This window comes from Delphinapterus leucas, chromosome 2 (assembly GCF_059928025.1).
Source record: "Delphinapterus leucas isolate spDelLeu-1000000601 "Yukka" chromosome 2, BTC_Dleu_Yukka2, whole genome shotgun sequence".
Classification (NCBI taxonomy): domain Eukaryota; kingdom Metazoa; phylum Chordata; class Mammalia; order Artiodactyla; family Monodontidae; genus Delphinapterus; species Delphinapterus leucas.
This window is the reverse complement of record NC_143130.1, coordinates 602,407-625,547: the sequence shown is the minus strand read 5'-3', so window position 1 is coordinate 625,547 and position 23,141 is coordinate 602,407. Positions and strand designations below refer to the sequence as shown.

Genomic DNA, 23,141 nt, shown 5'->3' with positions numbered 1-23,141 from the left:
TAGAGGGGAAGACAGTACTTGTGCTTGGGCTGTGGTGTACTGGTCTGGCTCTTACATGCTCGTCCGTTAATTATGGCAGCAAACTTTCTCCTCCAAAGGGCGAAACAGATGATGGGAGGGAAATTAATTACGAGAGAAAAGGAGACATTTATAAAGACCGCGTCACACTTTTAAGAGAAAAATCAGCAATATTTTCCGAAAATATGTCTCAGCAGGTAAGTCTTACAGTCTCTTTTGAACTCTCAGAGCATTCTACTTTTTGGCTACAACTTTCTGTAGCATAAAACATTGGAGAGTAATTCTGCCTTGTTTTGGACAGTACTTTCAATTATTGGAGTGTTTCCCACAATGTAAAGCAATAAATACTGTAAATGTAGCAATTTAAGAATGTTTCTGGTTTTCTTTAGGTGACAGGTGTAATATTTCAAAGTGCTTTCTAAATAGGACTTTTTCATTTTCCGTTTTGAATTAATTACACTAAGAACAAGGGACTCAGGTCTGTTAATGAAGCCTAGACGTTTTGATTATTTTTATCCTTTCTGGTAATCCCATGACTACTACCTAGTTGGATTGTCTTAATAAGTGTGTCAACTGCGTGTGTATAAGAACTGGGCTTTTGTGTCTCCCGTGGTTTGTGAAATAGTGCTGGACAAAGAAATCAGTCAGTGTAGTATTTTGTGAAAAAAATTTTGCTTGAAGCTGATGTAGGTAAGAAATGATATGCAGGGAACACGAGTGTGGTTCCCTTATGCTCCGGGCTGATCCTCAGGCTGAGGGCAATTCCACAGAGCCCACAGGGCTCACTGATCAGGTCCATCGTCTTTCTGATGCTGCTGCTTGTGGAGCGCCCCGTTTTCTTGTCAGACTGCTGTCGCTCTCATCCTGGCACTTTGTCATCTTTTTGTGAATTCTTTTTGTTTCCTGGTGTTTGATCACTTGTTTCCTGGACCCCAGTTTTCCGTTGTTGTTGCACTGCTGTTATTGTCCTAAAGTACATATATACATAAAATATAAAATGTGCCATGTTAACCGTTTTAAATGTATCATTCAGTAGCATGAAGTACATTCACAAAGATGTGCAACCGTTACTACTATTTCCAAACCTTTTTCATCATCTGAAACTGAGCAATAACTCTTCATTCCTCCTCCCCCAGCTCTTGGTAACCTCTAATCTACTTTCTGTCTCCACGAATTTACCTATTCTAGGTATTTCATCTAAGTGGACTCATACAATATTTTGTCCTTTTGTTTTGGCCTATTTCACGTACCGTAATGTTTTCAAGGTTCATCCGTGACGTGCCCGTATCCGAACTTCATTTCTTTCTATGGCTGAATGATATTCCATATATGTATATACCAAATTTTCTTGATCTGTTCATCTACTGATGGACACTGGGTTTTTCCACCTTTGGTTATTGTGAAAAGTATTATGAATATTGGTGTACAAATATCTGTTTGAGTCCCTGTTTTCAATTCTTTTGGGTGTATGCGTCCGGGTGGCATTTCTCAGTCATATGGGGGTAATTCTACGTTTAACTTTTGAGGGAACTTCCAAGCTGTTTCCGCAGCAGCTGAACCATTTTACATTCCCAATGCACTGTATGAAGATTCCAGTTTCTTCACATCCTCACCAACACTTGATATTTTCTGTGTATGTTTGTGTTTATTATAGACATCCTAATAAGTGTGAACATGGTGTTGCATTGTGGTTTTGATTTGTATTTCCCTAATAATTAGTGATGTTGAGCATATTTTCATGTGCTTATTGGTCATTTGTATATCTTCTTTGAAGAAATGTCTATTCAAGTCCTTTGTCCATTAAAAAAATTAAATTGTCTTGTTGTTGAGCTAGAGTTCTTTATATATTGGGGGTATTAATTCCTTATCAGGTAGAAGATTTGCAAATATTTCCCCCTATTCTATGAGTTATCTTTTTACTCATCTTGATAGTGTCCTTTGGTATACAAACATTTTAAATTTTGATAAAGCCTAATTAATATATTTTTTCTTTTGTTACCTGTGCTTTTGGTATCATATTTAAGGAACCATTGCTAAATCCAAGGTAATAAAGATTTGCCCTTAAGTTTTCCACTAAGAATTTTTTAGTTTTAGTCCTCTCAAGTTTAGGTCTTTGATTCATCTTGAGTTAGGTTTTGTATATGGTGTAAGGGGCAACCTTCATTCCTTTGCACATGGATGTTCAGTTTTCCCAGCACCATTTGTTGAAGACACTGCTCTTTCCCCACTGAATGGTCTTGTCATCCTTGTTAAAAATCAACTGACCATAGATTTCAAAGTTTATTCTTGGGCTCTCAATTCTGTTCCATTGGTCTGTATGTCTATCTGTATACCAGTCCCATACTGTTTTGATTACTATAGCTTTGTACTAGTTTTAAAATCAAAGTGAGTCCTCAAACTTTGTCCTTGTTTTTTCAAGAATCTTTTGGTTATTTGGGGTGCCTTGATTTTCTATATGAATTTTAGGCTTGGTTTTACCATTTCCACAAAAAACACCATTGAGATTTTGATAGGGATTGTATTGAATCTGTAGATTCCTTTGTATAACACTGTCATCTTAACAATATTATCTTCTAATCCATGAACATGGAAAGTTTTTCCATTTGTTTGTGTCTTCTTTAACTTCTTTCAGCAATGTTTTATAGTTTTCAGTGTATAAGTCTTTTGACTCCTTGGTTAAATTATTCCTAAGTATTTTATTCTCTTTGATGCTATTGTAAATGGAATTGTTTTCTTCATTCCCTTTTTGATTGTCCACTGCTAGTGTATAGAAATACAACTGGTTTTTGAGTGTTACAATCAGATTTGATTTTTGAATGTGAAGTTCAAAATTGAATCCTGCAACTTTGCTGAATTTATTTAATTCAGTTTCTGTTCAATCTTTAGGTTTTTCTATATATAAGATCAAGTCACCTGTGACCAGAGATAGTTTACTTTTTCCTTTCCAATTTGGATGTTTTAAATTTCTCTTTCTTGCAAAATTCCATGGCTAGAACTTTCAGGACTATGTTGAATAGAAGTGGTGAAAGTAGATTCCTTGTCTTACTCCTTACTCCTTAGGGGAAATGCTTTCAGGCTTTTGCTACTGAATATGATGTTAGCTGTGGGCTTTCCATACATGGCCTTTATCTTGTTGAGGAAGTGCCCTTCTCATCAGTTTTCTTTTTCTTGGTCCACCCCATCATTTTGGTAGCGCTTCCTGAGTAAAAGAGGCACATAGGAGGGAAAAAAATTGAGGGTTAGCATGTTGGAAAATATCTTTATTCTTCTCTCTCAGTTGTTGTTTCTATAACGACAGTTTGAAAATAATTTTTACTTAGAATTTTAAAGGCATTTTTCCTATGTGACCTGTTTGTTTTGGCTTTTCCCATATAATGAGGCTTTAGGATTTTCTCTTATCCCTGATGTTCTGTACTTTTCATGATGATATGGTTGGTGCTGGTTTTTGTTTGTTTTTCATTAATGATGACATACGTCCTTCAGAACGGGAAAAATATTTTTGTATTATATCTTTAATCATTTTTTTTCCTCTCTGATCTTTTTGTTCTCTTTTTGAAACTTCTATTTGGATCTTGGGGCCTCTGAGACTGATCCGCTGATTTTCTTTTCTCTCATACACCCCACCACACTTTCTGCAAATATTCCTTTACTTTGTCTTCCAAACATTGTACAAATCTTTAAAATTTAAGCTCTTATGTTTTTAATGTTTTGTTTTGGGGTGTTTATTTTTACAGACCACATGCTTTCATTTCTCTTGGGTAAAACCTCAGACTGAAATGGCAAGGTTATATGGCGGTTATATGTTTAACTTTTTAAGCCATCGGTAAACTGCTTTGCAAAGGGGTTATAACCATCTCCATCCACTCTGGCAGTGCATGAGATTGACAGCTGTGCCACATACTCATCAATAAGTGGTACGGTCAGTCCTTTATTTTAGATGTTCTAATAGGTGTGTACGGATATCTCACTGAGTTTTAATTTGCATTACTTGAATGCATCTTTCATATGCTTATTTGCCATTTATATATCTTAAGTGGTAAAGTGTATATTCAGATCTTTTGCCCATTTTTTATTGGATTGTTTGGTTCCTTATTACTGAGTTGTGAGATATACATACATACATATAGACTTATATATTCTTTCAGATACAGGATTTATAAATAAATATTTTCTCCCAGTTTGTAGCTTGTTATTTCATTCTCCAAAAAGAGTCTTTCAAAAAGCAAATGTCCTCAATTTTGATGAAGTCCAACTTATTATTCTTTTATAGTGTTGTACCTAATAAAGCTTTACCAAACCCAGTGTTACAAAGATTTTCTCCAGTGCTTTTTTTTTTTTTTTTTTTTTTTGGCGGTACACGGGCCTCTCACTGTTGTGGCCTCTCCCGCTGCAGAGCACAGGCTCTGGATGCACAGGCTCCACAGCCGTGCCTCACGGGCCCAGCAGCTCCGCAGCATGTGGGATCCTCCCAGACCGGGGCACAAACCCATGTCCCCTGCATCGGCAGGCGGACTCCCAACCACTGCACCACTAGGGAAGCCCTCCAGTGCTTTTTTTATAGAAGATTTTAAATGTTAGGTTTTACATTTAGGCCTATGATCCAATTTAATATATCTTTTGTACATGATATGAGGTATGGATCAAAGTTCATTTTTTTCTTTTGCATGTAGATATCTAGTTGTTCCAGCATCATTTGTTGAAAAAGAATTGTCCTTTCTTTGCATAGTTGTCCATTTATCTGGGTGTATTTCTGTTCCATTGATCTATTTGTCTATTTTTATACCAGAACCACACTGTCTTGATTACCTACTTACTTGCATTAAGTCTTGGGTCAGGTAGTGTCAATCCTCTGTCAATCCAGTTGTTCTTTGGAGTTGCTGGCTATTCTATATCTTTTGCATGTCCGTTCAAATTTTATAGTCAGCTTGTCAATTTCTTCATAAAATCCCGAAGGAATTATGACTGATCTTGTGTTGAATCTATAGATCAATTTAAGAACTGACATCTTAACAATATGGGGGTTTCCAATCCATGGAACACAGTATATCCTTCCATTTGTTTAGTATTACTTAGCATGTCTCTCCATCTTATTTAATTTCTCTCAGCATTGCTTTGTAACTTTTGGTGCACATGTCTTACACATCTCTTGTGAAACTTATCTGTAAATATTTCCTATTTGGGAGCTATTGTTAACAATAGTTTTAAAATGTCAATTTCTGGTTATTTGTTGCTACTATATAAAAATACACTTGATTTTTGTATATTGATTTCATACGCTGAAACCTTGCTAAAGTCACTTATTAGTTTTGTCTGGTTTGTAGATTCCAAAGGGTCTTCTATGTAGATAGTCATATTGTCTATAAGTAAAGATCATTTTACCTCTTCCTTTACAATTTCAGTGATTTTATTTCTTTTTCTTTCCTTAATGCACTAGCTGGAACCTCCAGTACGGAATTGAATAGATGTGGTTTCTTGTTCCTGATGGTAAAGGGAAAACTTTCAGTTTCTAATTATTGTTAGCGGTCGGTTTTTCATAGATGAAATTTATAAGGTTGAGGAAGTTCCCCTCTATTCCAAGTTGTTGAGAACTTTATTAGGATTGGATATTGGATTTTATCAAATGATATTTCTGTACCTGTTGCATTAATCATGTTCTTTTTTTCCTCTTTTAGTTTAACATGGTGAATTATATTGATTTGCAAATGATAAACCAACTTTACATTTCTGGGACAAACTTCATTTGTTCAGAGTGTATTATCCTTTTTATATACTTTAAAATTTTAATTTGCTAAGATTTTATTAAGACGTTTTGCATCTATGTAAGATTATCAATGTGTAGTTTTCTTTTCTTCAATATCTTTGTCTGGTTTGGGTATCAGAGTAATACTGGCCTTATAGAATGAGTTGGAAAATTTTATCTCCCATTCAATTTTCTGGAAGAGTTTGTGTAGAATTGCTATTCTTTCTGTCTTAACTGTTTGGTAGAATTCACCAGTGAAGCAATCTGTGCCTGGAGTGTTCTTCGTGGGAAGGTTTTTAACTACAAATTCAATGTCCTTTCTAGTTCTAGGACCATGCAGGCTATCTGTTTCTTCTTGAGGGAGCTTGCTAGGTTGTCTTTAAAGGAATGCATCCCTTTCATCTAAGTTGTTGAACTGATTGGTATAAACTTGTTTATTCTTTTATTAACCTTTTAACAACTGTAGAATCTGTAGCTGTTGTTACCTCTTTCATGCCTGATATTAATCATTGTGTTTTATTTTTTCTTGATCCATCTGGCTAGAAGTCCATCAGTTCTCTCAAAGAATTCACTTTTGGTTTCATTGATTTTTCTCTATTTTTCTTTTTTCTACTTCACTTTGATATTTATTCTTTTCTTTTTACTTAGAGTTTCATTTACTCTTATTTCTCTAGATTTTTTAATCATACATTTAATTTAATCTAGTTATATTTGCATTGAAAGGGATTTTGGTGATTTCAGGGGTGAATAATATTAAGAAAGAATTCTCTTAAGTCTACATTCATCTACAGAGAATTTGTCTTTTGGACAAAGACATTCAGAAACAAGTGAGCACCTCTCTGGGGCAGGACAGCAGTAAGATGGAAGGCAGTCTCCACTTTCCTGCTCTCACCTTAGCACTGACAGTTCAGAGATGCATCTATTTTTACATCCTTCTGTCTGTTTTGAGTTTATGTTGCTCTTCTTTTGCTAGTTTCTTAAGGTCGCAGCTTAGACTCTTGATTTGAGAGTTGGATTCATTTCTAAGGTAAGTGTTTAGTGCTATAAATTGCCCTTACAGAATTTTACCTACCTGTCACACATTTTGGCGTTATATTATCACTGTTTTCATTTTCATTCAGTTTTATTTTTTAAACTTCCCTTAAATCCACTATACCTCAATAAAAGTTTTTTTCCTTGAGACTTCCTCTTTGATCCATGATTATTTATAAGTTTGTTGTTTAGCGTTAGATTGTTCTATTACGTGATTCATTGTTAGTTTGATTCCACTGTAGTCAGAGAACACACTCTAAATAACTTAAATCTTTATAAATTTGGTTTTTGGTGTGGTTGAGTTCTTCATACCCTTGCTGATTTTCTATCAGTGTTGAGAGAAGGATTTGAAATCCTCCAACAATAATTGTAGATTTGTCTGTTTCTCCTCTTAGTTCTCTCTGTTTTTGTGTTTGCAGCTCTGCATACACATTTAGGATTATGTCTTCTTGATTGACCATTTTATCATTATGTAATGTCCCTCTCTGTCTTTGGTGATTTTCTTTTTTCTGAAGGCTACTTAATCTGCTATTCATATAGCCACTCCTACCTTTTTTTTTAACTAACGTTTGCATGGTGTATCTTTTTCCCTTCTTTGACTTCCAAGCTACCTATATCATTATATTTGTAGTGAGTTTCTTATAGACAGCATATAGTTGAGTCATTTTTAACATCCATTTTCTGAAACTCTGTTGATGTATCCATTGGTGTGTTTAAGTCGTTTACTTTTAATTATTGATATGTGAGAGCTTAAGTCTGCCAGCTTAGTTTCATTTTCTGTTTTTTCCTTCTGTTTTCTTTCACTTTTTTTTTTCCTGGTTTTCTTTGGATTACTTGAACATTTTTTTTTGAATTCCATTTTGATTTTTCCATACTGTTTTTTTTTTTTTTTTTTTTTTGCGGTACGCGGGCCTCTCATTGTTGTGGCCTCTCCCGCTGCAGAGCGCAGGCTCAGCGGCCATGGCTCATTGGCCCAGCCGCTCCGCGGCACGCAGGACCCTCCCGGACCGGGACACGAACCCGTGTCCCCTGCATCGGCAAGCGGACTCCCAACCACTGCACCACCAGGGAAGCCCCTCCATAGTGTTTTGAGTGTATCTCTTTGTGTAGTTTTTGGTGGTTGTTGTAGATATTGTATTATACATAATTTATCATCGTCTACTGGTATGACATTTTACCACGTGAGTGAAGTATAGAAACCATATCTCCCTTTAAGTCCCTTTACACTCTCTCATTTATATTTGCCTTTATTTCTGTCACATTGATAACTGTATGAGACACTGTTATAATTTGTGCTTCAACCATCAAACATCATTTAGAAAACTCAAGAGGAGAATGAAAGTCTTTTGTATGTACCTGTGCTTCTATTCTTTCTGTTTTCTGTTGTTCTTTGTTTTTGTTTTTTTTTTTGCGGTATGCGGGCCTCTCACTGTTGTGGCCTCTCCTGTTGCGGAGCACAGGCTCCAGACACGCAGGCCCAGCGGCCATGGCTCACGGGCCCAGCCGCTCTGCGGCATGTGGGATCTTCCCGGACCGGGGCACGAACCTGTGTCCCCTGCATCGGCAGGCAGACTTTCAACCACTGCGCCACCAGGGAAGCCCCTTTCTGTTCTTTTCTTCCTTTCTGGTGTTGCCAATTTCTTTCTTTTATCATATCCTTTCTGTTTAAGAACTTCTTATTCATTGAGGTAGGTCTGTTGGTGACAGATTCTCTTAGTTTTCCTTTATCTGAGAGCATCTTGAATTCCCCTTTATTCCTGAAGAATATTTCGACTGGATATGGTATTCTGGCCTGACGGTTTTTTATTTTCAGCACTTGAAAAATGTTGTTGCAGTCTTTCTGGACTCCACGGTTTCTCCTGAGAAATCTGCTGTTATTGTAATTGTTTTTCCTTTATAGGTAAAATATTGTTTCTCTCTCATTGCTGTTAAGAATTTTCTTTGACTTTAGTTTTATGGAGTTTGATTATTATGTGTCTTGGCAGGAATTTCTTTGGGTTTATTCTGTTTAGGGTTTGCTCAACTTCTTGAATCTTAGATTTATGTCTTTTTCCAAGTTTGGGAAAATTTCAGACATTCTTAGAATGCATTTTCAGTCTGACCTTCTTTCTCCTCTCCTTCTGGTGCTCTGATTACATGACTGTTGGATTTTTTGCTGTGGTCCCACGGATCTGGAGGCCCTGTTTATTTATTTAAAAAAATTTTTTTTAAATATATTTCCTCTTTGTCGTTCAGATTGGGTAATTTCTGTTGTTTGTCTTCAGGTTCATGGTTTCTCTCCTATGTCTTCTCCATCCTGTTGCTGAGCTATCCAGTGAGTTATTTTGGTTTGTAAATTTCATTTTCAGAATTTCTATTTGGTTCTTCTGTATATCATCTATTTATTTGCTGAGACTTTCTGATTTTTCATTTGTTTCCAGTCTTCGTAATTGATTATCGAAGCATTTTTATGATGGCTACTTTATTTTTTTTAATAAATTTATTTATTTATTTTATTTATTTTTGGCTGTGTTGGGTCTTTGATGCTGTGCGCGGGCTTTCTCTAGTTGTGGCAAACGGGGGCTGCTCTTTGTTTTGGTGCACAGGCTTCTCATTGCGGTGGCTTCTCTTGTTGCAGAGCAGGGGCTCTAGAGCGCAGGCTTAGTAGTTGTGGCACACGGGCTTAGTTGCTCTGTGGCAAGTGGGATCTACCTGGACCAGGGCTCGAACCCGTGTCCCCTGCACTGGCAGGCGGATTCTTAACCAGTGTGCCACCAGGGAAGCCTCATGATGGTTACTTTAAAATCTTATTCCAACATCTATTTGAGATTATTTCATCATCCATTTTACTTTGGTATAAGCATCCATTCATCGTCCTTTCTCATTCAGGTTGTGACGTTCCTTGTTCTTGGTACGATGAGTGATTTTTTGTGTTGTCTTGGACATTTTTGGATTATGTTATGAAACTTTGGATTTTATTTAAATCTTTTGTTTTAGCAGGACTTCTCTAAGTGTAGGTCTCATAGTGTAGGTCTGGGGTACTACAAGGTGCATGTAAAAATCCAGGTTCCCCACTTAGACTCCATTGAGAACCTGGTGGTGTAGGGTGCCTCGTTACCACTGGGCAGGGGGTGGAAGTTCGGCCTCCCCACTGGGCCTCTGCTGACACTCACCTGGCTAGGAGGGGGAGGGTGCTTTATCACATGCTTCCCATGGGGCCTCAACTTAAACCATGGGAGATGAGCCTGTTACTACTTGGAGGTGGTGATTTTACTGTGTCTCGAGATGATAACATGATTTTCCTTCTTTAGTCTGTTGATATGGTCATTCATTTTTGAATATTGAACTAATATTAATCCCGGGGTTGGGATCGGTCATGATGTCTTACCCTATTTGACATTGCTAGACGTCATTTGATAATATTTTGCTGAGGATTTTTGCATCTGTAGTCATGAAGGATATGGGTTAGTAGTTATCTTTTAATGTTTTTGGTATCTGGGTAATGTGGCCTCAGAATGAATTGGGAAGTATGCACTACTCTTTTCTTCTTTCTGGAATTCTTTATGTAGATTGAATCTTATTTCTTTGTTAAATGCTTGGTAGAATTTACCAAGGAATCCATCTCTACCTGAAGGTTTCTTTGTTGAAAGGCTTTATGTTGAGAATTTTATTTCCTTAGTAGATATAGAACTATTCAGATTTCTTTCTCTTACTGAGCTTTGGTGGTTCGTGTCTTTCAATGAATTTGCACATTTTATCTAACTTACTTCAAATATTGGCATCAAGTATAACACTCCACTATTGTCTTCTGATGTCTGGAGGCTCTGCTGTGATAACCCCTCTTTCGTGCGTAATATTGGTCATTTATATCATCTTTTCATTCTTGACTAGTCTGGAAAGAAGTGATAAATTTTATTGATCTTTTCGAAGAACAGCTATTTGTTTCATTGATTTTTCTCTATTGTTTGCTTTCTATTTTATTTTGTTTCTGCTCTTTAAATTTTTCTTTCTTCTGCACTCTGGGTTTAATTTGCTCTTCTTTTTTTTTTTTTTTTTTTCCTGTGGTACGCGGGCCTCTCACTGTTGTGGCCTCTCCCGTTGCGGAGCACAGGCTCAGCGGACATGGCTCACGGGCCCAGCCGCTCCGCGGCATGTGGGATCCTCCTGGACCAGGGCACGAACCCGTGTCCCCTGCATCGGCAGGCGGACTCTCAACCACTGCGCCACCAGGGAAGCCCCTGCTCTTCTTATTTAATTTCTTAGTTGGAAGCTTAGGCATCGATTTGAGACCTTTATTTTGTAATATAAAGTTTTATGCTGTAAATTTCTTTATAAGCAGCATATGAACTGTGTCCCATAGACTTTGGTGTGTTTTCATGCAAATCAATATCTCTGAGGATTTTCCATATATCTTCTTATGGATTTGTAGCTTACTTCCATTTTATTATGAGACAATGTTGCGTATGATTTTAGTTCTTTTGAATTTGTGGATGTTTGTTTTATGGCTTAAAATATGGTCTGTTTTGGTGAATTTTTCCTTGTGCATTTGGGAAGAATGTGTATTCTGCTGCTGGGTGTGGTGTGTTCTATAAATGTCAGTTACGCCCAGGTGGTTGATAGCCTTCCTCAGGTATTTTATATTCTTTTTTTTTTTTTTTTCCTGTGGTACGCGGGCCTCTCACTGTTGTGGCCTCTCCCATTGCGGAGCACAGCCTCCGGACGCACAGGCTCAGCGGCCATGGCTCACGGGCCCAGCCGCTCCGCGGCATGTGGGATCTTCCTGGACTGGGGCACGAACCTGTGTCCCCTGCATCGGCAGGCGGACTCTCAACCACTGCGCCACCAGGGAAGCCCTGTATTCTTATTAAGTTTTGTTTTGTTCATTCTGTTGATTATTGAGAGGGGGGTTTTGAAGTCTCCTAATTGTGGATTTATCTGTTTTTCCAGTTAGTTCTATTGTTGCTTTACTCTTTTGAAATTCTATTGTTTGGTGAACACACAGTTAGAATTGGGTGTAATTGGCTCTTGGTCATTATATGTCTCTCTATCTCTGATAATATTATTTGTTTTGAAGTCCATTTTGTCTGATTTTAATGTGGCCATTCCTGCTTTTTTTGATTATTGGTTTCATGGAATATTTTTCTGCAGCTTTTTACTTACAGTGTATTTATATCTTTATATATAAAATCGTTTCTTTTAGACCACAAATAATTGGGTTTTCCTTTTTCATCCACTCTGATGATTTCTTTTAATTGACGTTTTTAAATCATTTTCATTTAATGTGCCTGCTGATAGAGTTGAATTAAATTTACTATTTTGCTTGTTGCTTTTATTAGTCCCGTTTGTTCTTTGTCCTTTTTCCTTCCCCTTTGAATTAACTGAAGTTTTAGAAATGATGCCATTTTGTGTATGCAATTAGTTCATCAGTTATACTTTTTAAAAAAACATCTCAGTTGGGCTTATAATATATGTCTCTAATTTACCTTGTCTGCCTTTGAACAGTATTATACAGTTTCACAAGTAGTCTAAGAGCCTTACAAGAGTGTGTTTCGAATGCCTCTCCCTGTGTTTGTACTATTGTTGTCACACATTTTACTTTGACATGATATCAACTCCTTATCACAAAGAAACTTTTATATTTATTTTTACCATTTCTACATTCTTTTTTGTAGATGTATGTTCTGCCTCGTATGAGATCCCTTCTGACTGAAGAGCTTCATGAACAATTTTTTTAGCCTGGGTCTTCTGGCAGTGAATTCTCTCAGCTTTTTTTCATCTGTGAAGTCTTTATTTTACCTTCATTTTCAAAAGATTTTTTTTCTCTGTATAGAATTTTGGGTTGACAGGATATGGGTTTTTTTCCCTTTCATCACTTTAACTGTATCGCTCCCTTGTCTTGTGGATTGCATTGTCTCTGATGAGAAGCCTCTTTTAATTGTCATGTTCCTTCCTCTCTCTATAATCTATCTTTTATTTCTGGCTGCCTGCAAGGTGGTCTCTTTATCCTTGGTCTCAGCAGTTTGACTAAGATGTGTCCCAGTCTTTACAGGGTTTAAGTGTAATTTTTTCCTGGTGGTGGCGAGGAGTGAGTTGGTCCAGTCCTGCTGCTGTATCCATGTGGGCTGCAGCGGGGGTGTGAGTTTAGGATCAGCCCATCACTGTCAGCCTAACTCCAACAGAGACCTTGGTCTTGAAGTTGCCCAGATTCAGTTTGTATTGCTAAGCAACACAAGTTAGAGCATCTTGAGGCTTCCTGCCTGAATTTATCGCCAGGGTTAATTTTCAGATAACATGAGATAATTCAGAAGTGATATCACGGTAAAAATATGCTCTTTTTTTTTTTAATTAAAGGAGGTTAGATTCAATGAAGAACAGCAAAAGGAAAAGGATCAGCCCAATGAGGCACCTGAGGAGGAAGCAGCCGCTTTACGTAGAGCTAGCGCTGCTTCCCGCAGGAGTGCGCTGGAGAAGAAACAAGTCGGTTTGGGAAGGAGTCAGATGACCAAGAGATTAGAGCCAAGTTTGAACTGGAAGACCACTGTTGATGCCAAAAAGTATGTAGACACTTACATGATGGGTTTTCTGATACATCCTTGCTAACCACACAGTTGCCCAACTTTTCACATAACTCAGTTTCATCAGAGAAAACTACAGAGGAGATACTCACACCTTCCTCCGTAATATAAGTTGGTTCCTTCCTGTCCTCTTCACGTTCCAGGCAGAAAGATTTGACAGCAAACAGCGTTTGTGTGCAGAGCACCACGGAGGGAGGGAGAGCCCAATTCACTTTCATGTGGTTGATGAGTCAGGGCAAATAACACGTGAAAAAGATGATAAAAACGCATGGAGGAATCCCATGGGAAATGTAAACATTGTGGTAGGGACCTGATTAAGTAAGTGTTAGAAGAATTCCGCTTTAAATTATGTGATTAAATGTACCATTATGTGTAGTTAATTAGGGAAAACTTCATAGATGTGGTATCTTGTATATTAACAGAACTTTAAGTAAATACTATAAAAGAGGATAGAACCGCAAACATATGGATGGTCTGAGTAAAGTGGACACAGGTTTGATGAACGTCTGACATATACAAGCCTAGTTCCATTTAGGACCCTCTGAATTGGTGCCAAAGCAAAGATTAAGGGCCAATGTTACCAACACGCAAGCAGTCAGAAGCACCCAGAGCACTTTTTAAAGCTTAGCAAATAGGCTAAAAGTTACAGCCTGTTTTTATTCCATGTCATCCCCTTACTGGGTTAAGAACTGGGTCCCTCACCTGCAGGGATTCTGAGAACCACAGGTGATTGTATTTTGGGTGCAAACTCAGAGAGCTGGCAGAGGAGTCCTGTGGGAGGAGGAGACGTGCTTGGTCCTCTGAGTCTCACTGATTTTGGGGTGTTTGACCTTTGTGGCTCTGTTTGAAAGAGTGAGTCTGAAAATGACAAATGTATGGGCTGCTCTGTTAATGGGGAGGTGAATTATAAAATATTGCTTTTTGCCTGTGCTTATTTTCTTCAATTAAGAATTCACTAAACAAGTATTTAATGCAAACCCAATACATGCCAAGGTGTAGACTAAGCTTGAGAGTATCCAGAAAATCAGGCACAGGACCTGCTGCAGTGTCAGGTGGGCAAGGTGGAGAAACAGGCAGCTGTGATCCAGGACAGACTGAAGGACCTTCCCAATGATGGCAGCCTATGAAGGCCTGTTTCTAGCACAAAGAAATACTGGACAGAGTGTTTCTCCATTACATAAAATGCATGGCTGTGCCTGAAGGACAAAAGGGACCTCTCAGGTGTCAGATGAGACTGGAGCTCATAGTCATTCTCTGTGTTAGGAAAACACATCGTTTGGATGCGTGAAAATGATGGAATATTTGTATACATTTCTATTTTAATTTCCTGTTAGTCAGCATAAAGTAATTAATAAAATTAATATCTCTTTAGGAACAAAAGCTCACTAAGAGACACCCAAGAAGAAAAACATGGAGGAAGACTTGAAAAGTCCAGACCATCTACTTCACCTGGAAAAGCACAGTTAATTCGGTGAGTTTCTGTTCACATGACCAGTACTTTAAAGCCAGCCCTATGCAGCAGGCTAGTTAATGCTGGTTAATGGTGTTTTACGTTCACATTAGGGTCCTAAGATATCTATATTGACAGTTAGTAGGAATGCTGTAAAAATGGTAATAGTGGATTTCTTTAAATATATTTACAGAATATCCTTTTAATGTGGAGTTACTTTAATACAGTGATCTACTGGTATTAGTTAACTCTTTGTAAATGAATATATTTAATGCAAAAAGCAGTTAACTAAGTGGTAGCAAAACTGGGCTCTTATCTCATCTCTGGCCTCTGAATAATCATGTCATACAAAATTGTCATCTTTCTGAGCCTTACTTTACTGGTCACTGATGGCTCTGCCAATTCTAAAGTGATAAATGTTATTTCTCATTAAAACAGCCATTAATAGAAGGCCAACTAATAAGCTTCTTACCCAGTTTTCAGTTTGATGATAAAAGTGACGTATCTGGGGAGAAGGTTCAGCCATTTTTACTCTAAGGTGGTGGTGGGAAGAAATTTCACTTTTAAAATTTGCACACTTGGAAAAAACAAACTTTAAGACACTCTACAGCGTGTATGCCATTTTGGGGAGTTAGACATAATAAACTATTAATTTTTTGACAACTTTTTAAAACTTTTTATTTTGAAATAATTGTAGATTCACAGAAAGTTGTGGAGATAGTGCAGAGAGGTCCCATAGACCCTTCACCTAGCCTCTCCCAGTGGTTAAATCCTACATCCTCCGTAACTGTGGTACAAGATCAAAACCAGGAGATTAACACGGGTACAACGTATAGGTATAGTTCAGTGTCATTATACCCTGTGCAGGTTTGTGTGATGGCCGTGGCGACCAGGCTAGAGCACTGTTCACCCCGCACAGACGTCCCCCGGCCGCCCCATTATAGCCACAACCCCCGTCATTCCCACTTCCTAGCAACCATTCATCTGTTCGCTATTTTCATAATTTTGTCATTTTGGACCGCCATATAAATAGATTCATACATTTTTTTATATTGACTTTTTTTCAATACCACTATACCCTTGAGATCCACCTAAGTTGTTGCATGTATTAATAGTTTGTCCCTTTTAATTGCTGGGCGGCATTCCATCGTATGGATATACCATGCAATGGTAGTTTTTAAAATTATTCACGTATTAATGCACCTTTTAGTTGTTTGCAGTGTTTGGCTGTTAAAAATAAAGCTGCTATGAACAGTCACATTCAGGTTTTTGTACGGATGTAAGTTTTCATTCCTCTAGGATAAACGCCCAGTTGCTGACATAGATAGTAATTGTGTGTTTAGCTTTTTTAAGAAACTGCCTACCTTTTCCAGACTGGCTGCACCATTTTATGTTCCCACCAGTGACGTCTGAGAGACTCAGTTTCCCCTCATCCTCGCCAGCATTTGGTATTGTTGCGTGTTGTACTTCAGCTCTTCTGAAAGCTGTGTAGTGATAGCTCATTGTGGTCTTAGCATTTCCCTAATGGCTCATGATGTTAATATCTTGTCGTGAGCTTATTGCCATCCCTTTATGCTTATCAGTGAAATGTCTCTTTATGTCTTTTGCTCATTTTCTAGTTGAATCATGTGTTTTTTAAATGTTGAGTTTTGAGTGTTCTTTTCTATCCAGGATATCCTTGGTTATATATGTAGTTTGCAAATATTTTCTCCCTTTCTGTAACTTGTCTTTTCATCCTCTTAATAGGGCCTCTCAGAGAACAATCTTTAATTTTGATGAAGTCTGATTTATCAATTTTTTCTTTTATGGATTGTGCCTTTGATGTCACAAAGCCCTTGGTCCTGAAGATTATCTCCAATGTTTTCTTCCTAAAAGTTTAATAATTCTACATTTTATATTAAAGACTGGGATCCATTTTGAGTTAATTTTATATAAAGTATGAGACCTAGGTCAAGATTCATTGCCCTAGGTCATTTCACCAGCACCATTTGATGAAAAGGCTATCTTTCCACCTTTGACTTGCTTTTTCACCTTAATCAAAAATCAGGTGGATGTACTCGTGTGGGGCTATTTCTGGGTCTTTATTCTGTGCAGCTGACTTTTATGTCCAGCCCTTTGCCAACACCATACATTCTTGATTACTGTAGCTCTATAGTAAATCTTGAAATCTGGTAAAGTGATTCCTCTCACTTTATTATTTTTCTTCCCCAAATCGTTTTGACCTATTCTAGCTTTTTTCCTTTCCACATAAATTTTAGAATGACCTTCCTATATCTAACAGAAAAAACTTACTGAAGATTTTGATAGAAATTGCATTAAAACTCTGTATCAGTTTTGAGCAAATTGATATCTTTACTATGTAGACTCTGCCAATCCATGAACACTGTATGCCTATGTATTTAAGCCTTTGATTTCTTTCACCAGCAGTTTGTAATAGTTTTCAGCATATAAGTCCTGTACATGTTTTGTTAGATTTACATCTAGAAGTAGACACGCCAGTACTATGTTGACTATCAGTGATCAAAGTTCTTGCTTTTTCTCAGTCTTAGGAGGAAAGCATTCAGTCTTTCACCAGAAAGTGTGATGATAGCTTTTGTACAGATATTCTTTATCAAGTTGAGGAAGTTCCCCTCTATTCTTGGTTTTCTGAGAGTTTTAATCACCGTTGGGTGTTGAATTTTGTCACATGGTTTTTCTACATCAATTGGTATGGTCATGTCATTTTTCTTCTTTAGGCTGTTACTGTGGTGGATTACAACGGCTGATTTTTGAATACTGAATCAGCCTTGCATTCCTGGAATAAACCCCACTTGGTCATGGTGGGCTCATTCTTTTTATATATAGCTGAATTATGTGTGCTTAATAGTATGTTAAGAATATTTGCATCTGCACTCATGAGGGATATTCAGTAACAGTGTTTTGTTTTTGTTTGCACTTCGGTTTTGATATCAGGCTTCATAAAATGAGTCCCCTTCTCTTGTATTTTCTAGGAGGGATTGTATAAAATTGGTGTTAGTACTTCTATGCCTGTTAAAATTCTCCAGTGAAATCATCTGGAACTGGAGACTTTTGCTATGAGTTTTAAAATTATGAATTAATTCCATTAATAGTTGTAGTGCTGTTCAAATTATGTGCTTCATATTGGTTAAGTTACGGTAGTTTGTACCTTTAGAGGAGTTGGTCCGTTTTATCTAAATTGTCAAAATTAATGTTCAGTTGTTCATAGTTTTCTCTTATTATCCTTTTGTTGTCAGCAGGATCTGTAGTGATATGCTACGTTTCATTCATTTCTGGTACTGGAAATTTGCGTCTTCTCTTTTTTTGTCAGTCTTGCTAGAGCTTTGTCAGTTTTATTGATCTTTTCAACAAGCAGTTTTTTGTTTTTATAGATTTTTCAAGTTGCTTTTCTGTTTTCAATTTGATTGATTTCTTCTCTTTATTATTTCCTTTTCTCTGTTTTCTTTGGGTTTGTTTTGCTCTTCTTTTTCTAGTTTCTTTAGATGTGAGTTTAGATGACTGAATTGAGACTTCTCTTTTCTTATGTAGGCCTTTAGTGCCATGTAGTTCTCTTTCTGCATTGCTTTAGCTATGTACAGAAAACCTGATATATCTTTGTGTGTGTATGTATGTGTGTGGCTTTTTTCAGTTTTATTGAGATATAATTGACATACAGCTCTGTATAAGCGTAAGGTGCACCCTATGACTTGACATACGTGTATTGTGAAATGACTGCAATAGGCTCCGTTAATTTACACCCCCTTATGTAGTTGCAAATGACTCTGTTTCTTGTGATGAGGACCCTCAGACTTACTCTCTAAGCGACTTTCAGATACACCGCACGGCAATGTTAGCGTAGTCATCTCGCACACCACATCCCCAGCACTTATTTATCAGATACCTGTGTGTAGCGTTTGATCACCTTCCCCCAATTTCCCTCCCTCCACCTCTGGTAACCACAAGTCTGATTTCTGTGAGTTTGGTTGTTGCTTTGTTTTTGTTTTTGATTCTTAGATTCCACGTATAAATGAAATCATACAGTATTTGTCTTCCTCTGACTGATTTCACTTAGCATGTTACCCTCCAGGTCCACCCAGCTTGTCACCAATGGCAGGGTTTCCTTCTATTTTTATGACTCATATTCCATTGTTTGTACGTATCACGTCTTCTTTATCCATTCATCTGTCCATGGACACTTAGGTTGCTTCCATGTCTTGGCTATTGTAAATAATGCTGCAGTGAACATTGGGGTTTACTTCATTTTTAGGTAGACCTGATCTACCAGATTTTCCTCTTTAACCAACACAGGTTTCCTGACATCTTTTGGACAAGAGGATACATAAAACTGAAACTCAGCTCCAGGCACTTCAGTTCAGGATTTCCCCCCACTGTGGCCCAGAGAGCACAGTTGCACCATTCTGCACTTTTGAAAGTACAAGAATTGGAGCTCTCTGTGCTGAAAAACCTTTGAGAAATTAAGAGAATGGTAGAACCTTAAAAATAATGAAACTTGACAATTGCCCATCCTCCTACTATGCTTCCAAATGGAAAAGACTAGGACAGAGTTTTATGGAAGAGAGCGCCTGGGGGGGCGGGGAGAGAAAGAAAGAAGATAAGGATGAACTGACTATGCTCCCAAGGGCTTGAGTGAACTAGCCTGTGTCTGTGACCTTGGTGTCAAGTTAGAAGCCTCTAGAGCAGTGAGGAATAAAGTGAACTCTCTTTGGTAAGGGAATAAATGCCTTCCCTTTGGGGCACTGGCAGCACTGCCCAACTGAGCTTTCTGCAGTAATAGAAACGGTTTATTTCTGAGCTGTCCTGTACGGTAGCCACTAGCTACCTATGATTATTGAGCCCTTGCAATGTGGCCAGTGTGACTGGAGAACTGAATTTTTAATTGTATTCAATTTTAAGTAAGTAAATAAAAGAAATGTAAATATAAATAACCACACGTTAAGTCAGTTAACTGCTATGACAAGTTGCAGTCTTTGGTCATTTACCTAATACCCTTGCCATTTCTTGCTATGTTCTTTATTATTATTGAACCTGTAGCAATAATACTGAAATGCATCTGCCACTGAGACGTGTTTGCTTACCTCCTCATATAGATATTAACAAAGATCTTCCAGAACTCAGAAGGTGTTGGTACCTTATCCATTGCTTGTGTACATTTTGCTGAAATAGTAACATTATAACCATGTCCATACTGTAGCATAAACATACTTATTATACCTTGTTGTTGTTGTTCTTAGTAAGAGTGCTGAAAAGATTGAGGAGATTATTAGTGAGAGCTCCTCAGAGAGTGAGGAAGATGAAGAACCACCTGACCATCTTCAGGAAGCAAATGCAGATTTACCATCAGAATACTGGCAAATTCAGAAGCTGGTGAAATATTTGAAGGTCAGAGAGAAACCTTTTGTACTATGTTTGCAATGTTTATTTAAAATTTTTTCCTGAAAACGTATGTTCTGCTTCCAAGTTGACTATATGTTTATTTCAAGTAAGGGTAGTAAGTATCCCTGTTACTACTTCAGTGTGCACAGGGGAAGGTCCTATTACCCTGAGGATAGTGAGGTTCATCCTCATGGAGCAGCTGGGCTGTCGGGTACCAGCCCTCTCCCCTAGCTGGGGAGCGGGCAGCGGGCCATGGCAGCCATCAGATTTTGTGACTTGCCACCATTTTATGATCTGCAGTATGATGCGGTGGAAAGAGCAAGGAGTCTTGAAGTTGGACTTAGACTAAATTCTAGGTTGTATCACTTACTAGCAAGGTGACTGTTGAAAAGTTATGGTTTTGAGCCTTAATTTTCCCAACCCATAGAGTGAAATTAGTAATACCCACTATAGGATTATTTTAAGGACTGAGAAAACACATTTGAAGCATGTGGTGTGTCTGATACATTGTAGGTGCTTAAAATATATATTGGTCCATTTCCATTACTCTCAAGTAATATCCCATGTGTGAAAACATTTTATAATAATAAATAAATAAATGGCCCATATAACAGTGTATCAATATTTAAGTCCTTGAATGTGGGGTGGGGCGAGGAAAATGATTTACCCAAGCCCAGATTACTATTCACTTCTGATATTGGATAGTGGATATTGATAAATGGCGAGGCCAGGTCTAGAGCGATAGCCCAGAAGTACTTGTGAAAACGGCATTTTGACTTACGTCATCTTGTCCTCCTGCATTTGCTAAGCTTTGCATAGCTCAGGATATTTATGTGACTCCTAAATTGCTAAAGGGTACTTTTCCTGTGCCTCTGAGGTCGTCCCAAGCTGACAGGTGAACTAGCCTATATGCACATTTTGGTGAATTCAACAGAGGCCCTCTGCATGGACAGTCTGGTAGGTATAAGTAAGCCAAAGAAGTTTTTCCTAAAAGAAAAATAGGCCCGCTTGCCTGTTGGACACAGTCTCAGCAGCACTTCTCAGAAAAAGTTTTTTATGTTTTCCTGAATCCTGAATCCCAAGAAAAATTAGTCAAGAGATTGGGAAAACGGGAAGTTAGAATTAAAATTTGGCAATTAAAATTTAATAATCTTACTGAAGACATTACTGGCTCAGAGGAATCTACTGACATCATGGAGAGCAACACCTGTTGATTATCTTGGTAATCATTCCACAGCGTACGTGGGTATCAAATCAGCACATTGTACACATCAGATACAATTATATTTGCCAGTCATCCCTCAATAAAGTTTTTTTTTAAAAAAAAAATTCTGGCAGCAGAATCAAAGGTGAAGGTAGACATTTCCAGGCATCAGGACGGGAACCAGTAAGAGTAAAGTGGTCACAGCCCAGGCGGTCAGCCTCGCTTGTAGCTGTTGCCGTGCTCTAAATAATGTGTATGTGCAAGTCATTCTTGCAAAAATAAATGATCTGCTAATATGCATCATATACTTTATACAAGTCCTATTAGTGGTGTTCTAAGAAATAACAAATTTGTAAAGCAAAGTAAGTCGTTAAATTTGAAATTTTGATCTGTGATTCTCTGTAGCCCTGGTGAGCTTGCTAGGAGATCTGAATGGTATGTCATTGGATGTACCCGGGCATTGTTTTGTGTTTGAATATTCACTATATTGTATATATTACCTATTACAATTTGTTCTTTCCAAGTAATTTAACATAAGAAATGCAAAGAGAGGAAGATATGAGTGTGGGTTGTGCAACACTGCATCATGAAACCAGAAAGTGATCTAAAATCTTAATTAGCAAAAACAACATAGACCTCAATGGCCCAACCAGAATCAGGGCAGGAAGATAAAATACTTTCATCATTAAAAAAGGAAATGAGCATATATGATGCAAACTCTAACGCCTAACTTGGCTATGCTTTTGGAAGCCTGTCAACAATTTGACCAATGTCAATGTAAAATGAAAGAAAACATTTTTAACATCTGGCATATTTGTCCTGAAACAAAAATCAAGACTATTGGATAGGACAATTAATGCTTTGTGTATTTTAAAATTGTATTTTAAGAATATCTTATAAATGATAAATATTTTAATGTCATCTTTCAGTTTTTTAAATGTCTTTTATTTTTATTTTATTATTATTTTTTAACATCTTTATTGGGGTATAATTGCTTTACAATGGTGTGTTAGTTTCTGCTTTATAACAAAGTGAATCAGCCACACATATACATATGTTCCCATATCTCTTCTCTCTTGCGTCTCCCTCCCTCCCACCTTCCCTATCCCACCCCTCCAGGTGGTCACAAAGCACCGAGCCGATATCCCTGTGCCATGCGGCTGCTTCCCACTAGCTATCTACCTTACGTTTGGTAGTGTATATATGTCCATGCCTCTCTCTCACCCGGTCACAGCTCACCCTTCCCCCTCCCCATATCCTCAAGTCCGTTCTCCAGTAGGTCTGTGTCTTTATTTCTGTCTTACCCCTAGGTTCTTCATGACATTTTTTTTCCCTTAAATTCCATATATATGTGTTAGCATACGGTATTTGTCTTTTTCTTTCTGACTTACTTCACTCTGTATGACAGACTCTAGGTCTATCCACCTCATTACAAATAGCTCAATTTCGTTTCTTTTTATGGCTGAGTAATATTCCATTGTATATATGTGCCACATCTTCTTTATCCATTCATCCGATGATGGGCACTTAGGTTGTTTCCATCTCCGGGCTATTGTAAATAGAGCTGCAACGAACATTTTGGTACATGACTCTTTTTGAATTATGGTTTTCTCAGGGTATATGCCCAGTACTGGGATTGCTGGGTCATATGGTAGTTCTCTTTGTAGTTTTTTAAGGAACCTCCATACTGTTCTCCATAGTGGCTGTACCAATTCACATTCCCACCAACAGTGCAAGAGGGTTCCCTTTTCT

At 37.7% G+C, this 23,141-nt stretch overlaps 1 protein-coding gene across 4 annotated transcripts in view; it reads left to right on the top strand.

Annotated features, from left to right (window-relative positions):
• ODAD2 (outer dynein arm docking complex subunit 2) overlaps positions 1-23,141 on the top strand; it is a 200,514-nt gene that overhangs the window by 14,410 nt on the left and 162,963 nt on the right. For 3 of the 4 annotated variants that reach the window (XM_022580690.3, XM_089906303.1, XM_022580692.3), the window contains 4 exons: positions 99-215; positions 13,121-13,323; positions 14,717-14,815; positions 20,044-20,191. In XM_022580690.3, the coding sequence (XP_022436398.2) occupies positions 99-215; positions 13,121-13,323; positions 14,717-14,815; positions 20,044-20,191 (567 nt within the window). The remainder of the gene's footprint in view (positions 1-98; positions 216-13,120; positions 13,324-14,716; positions 14,816-20,043; positions 20,192-23,141) is intronic. The other variant, XM_089906304.1, reaches the window with a different exon arrangement.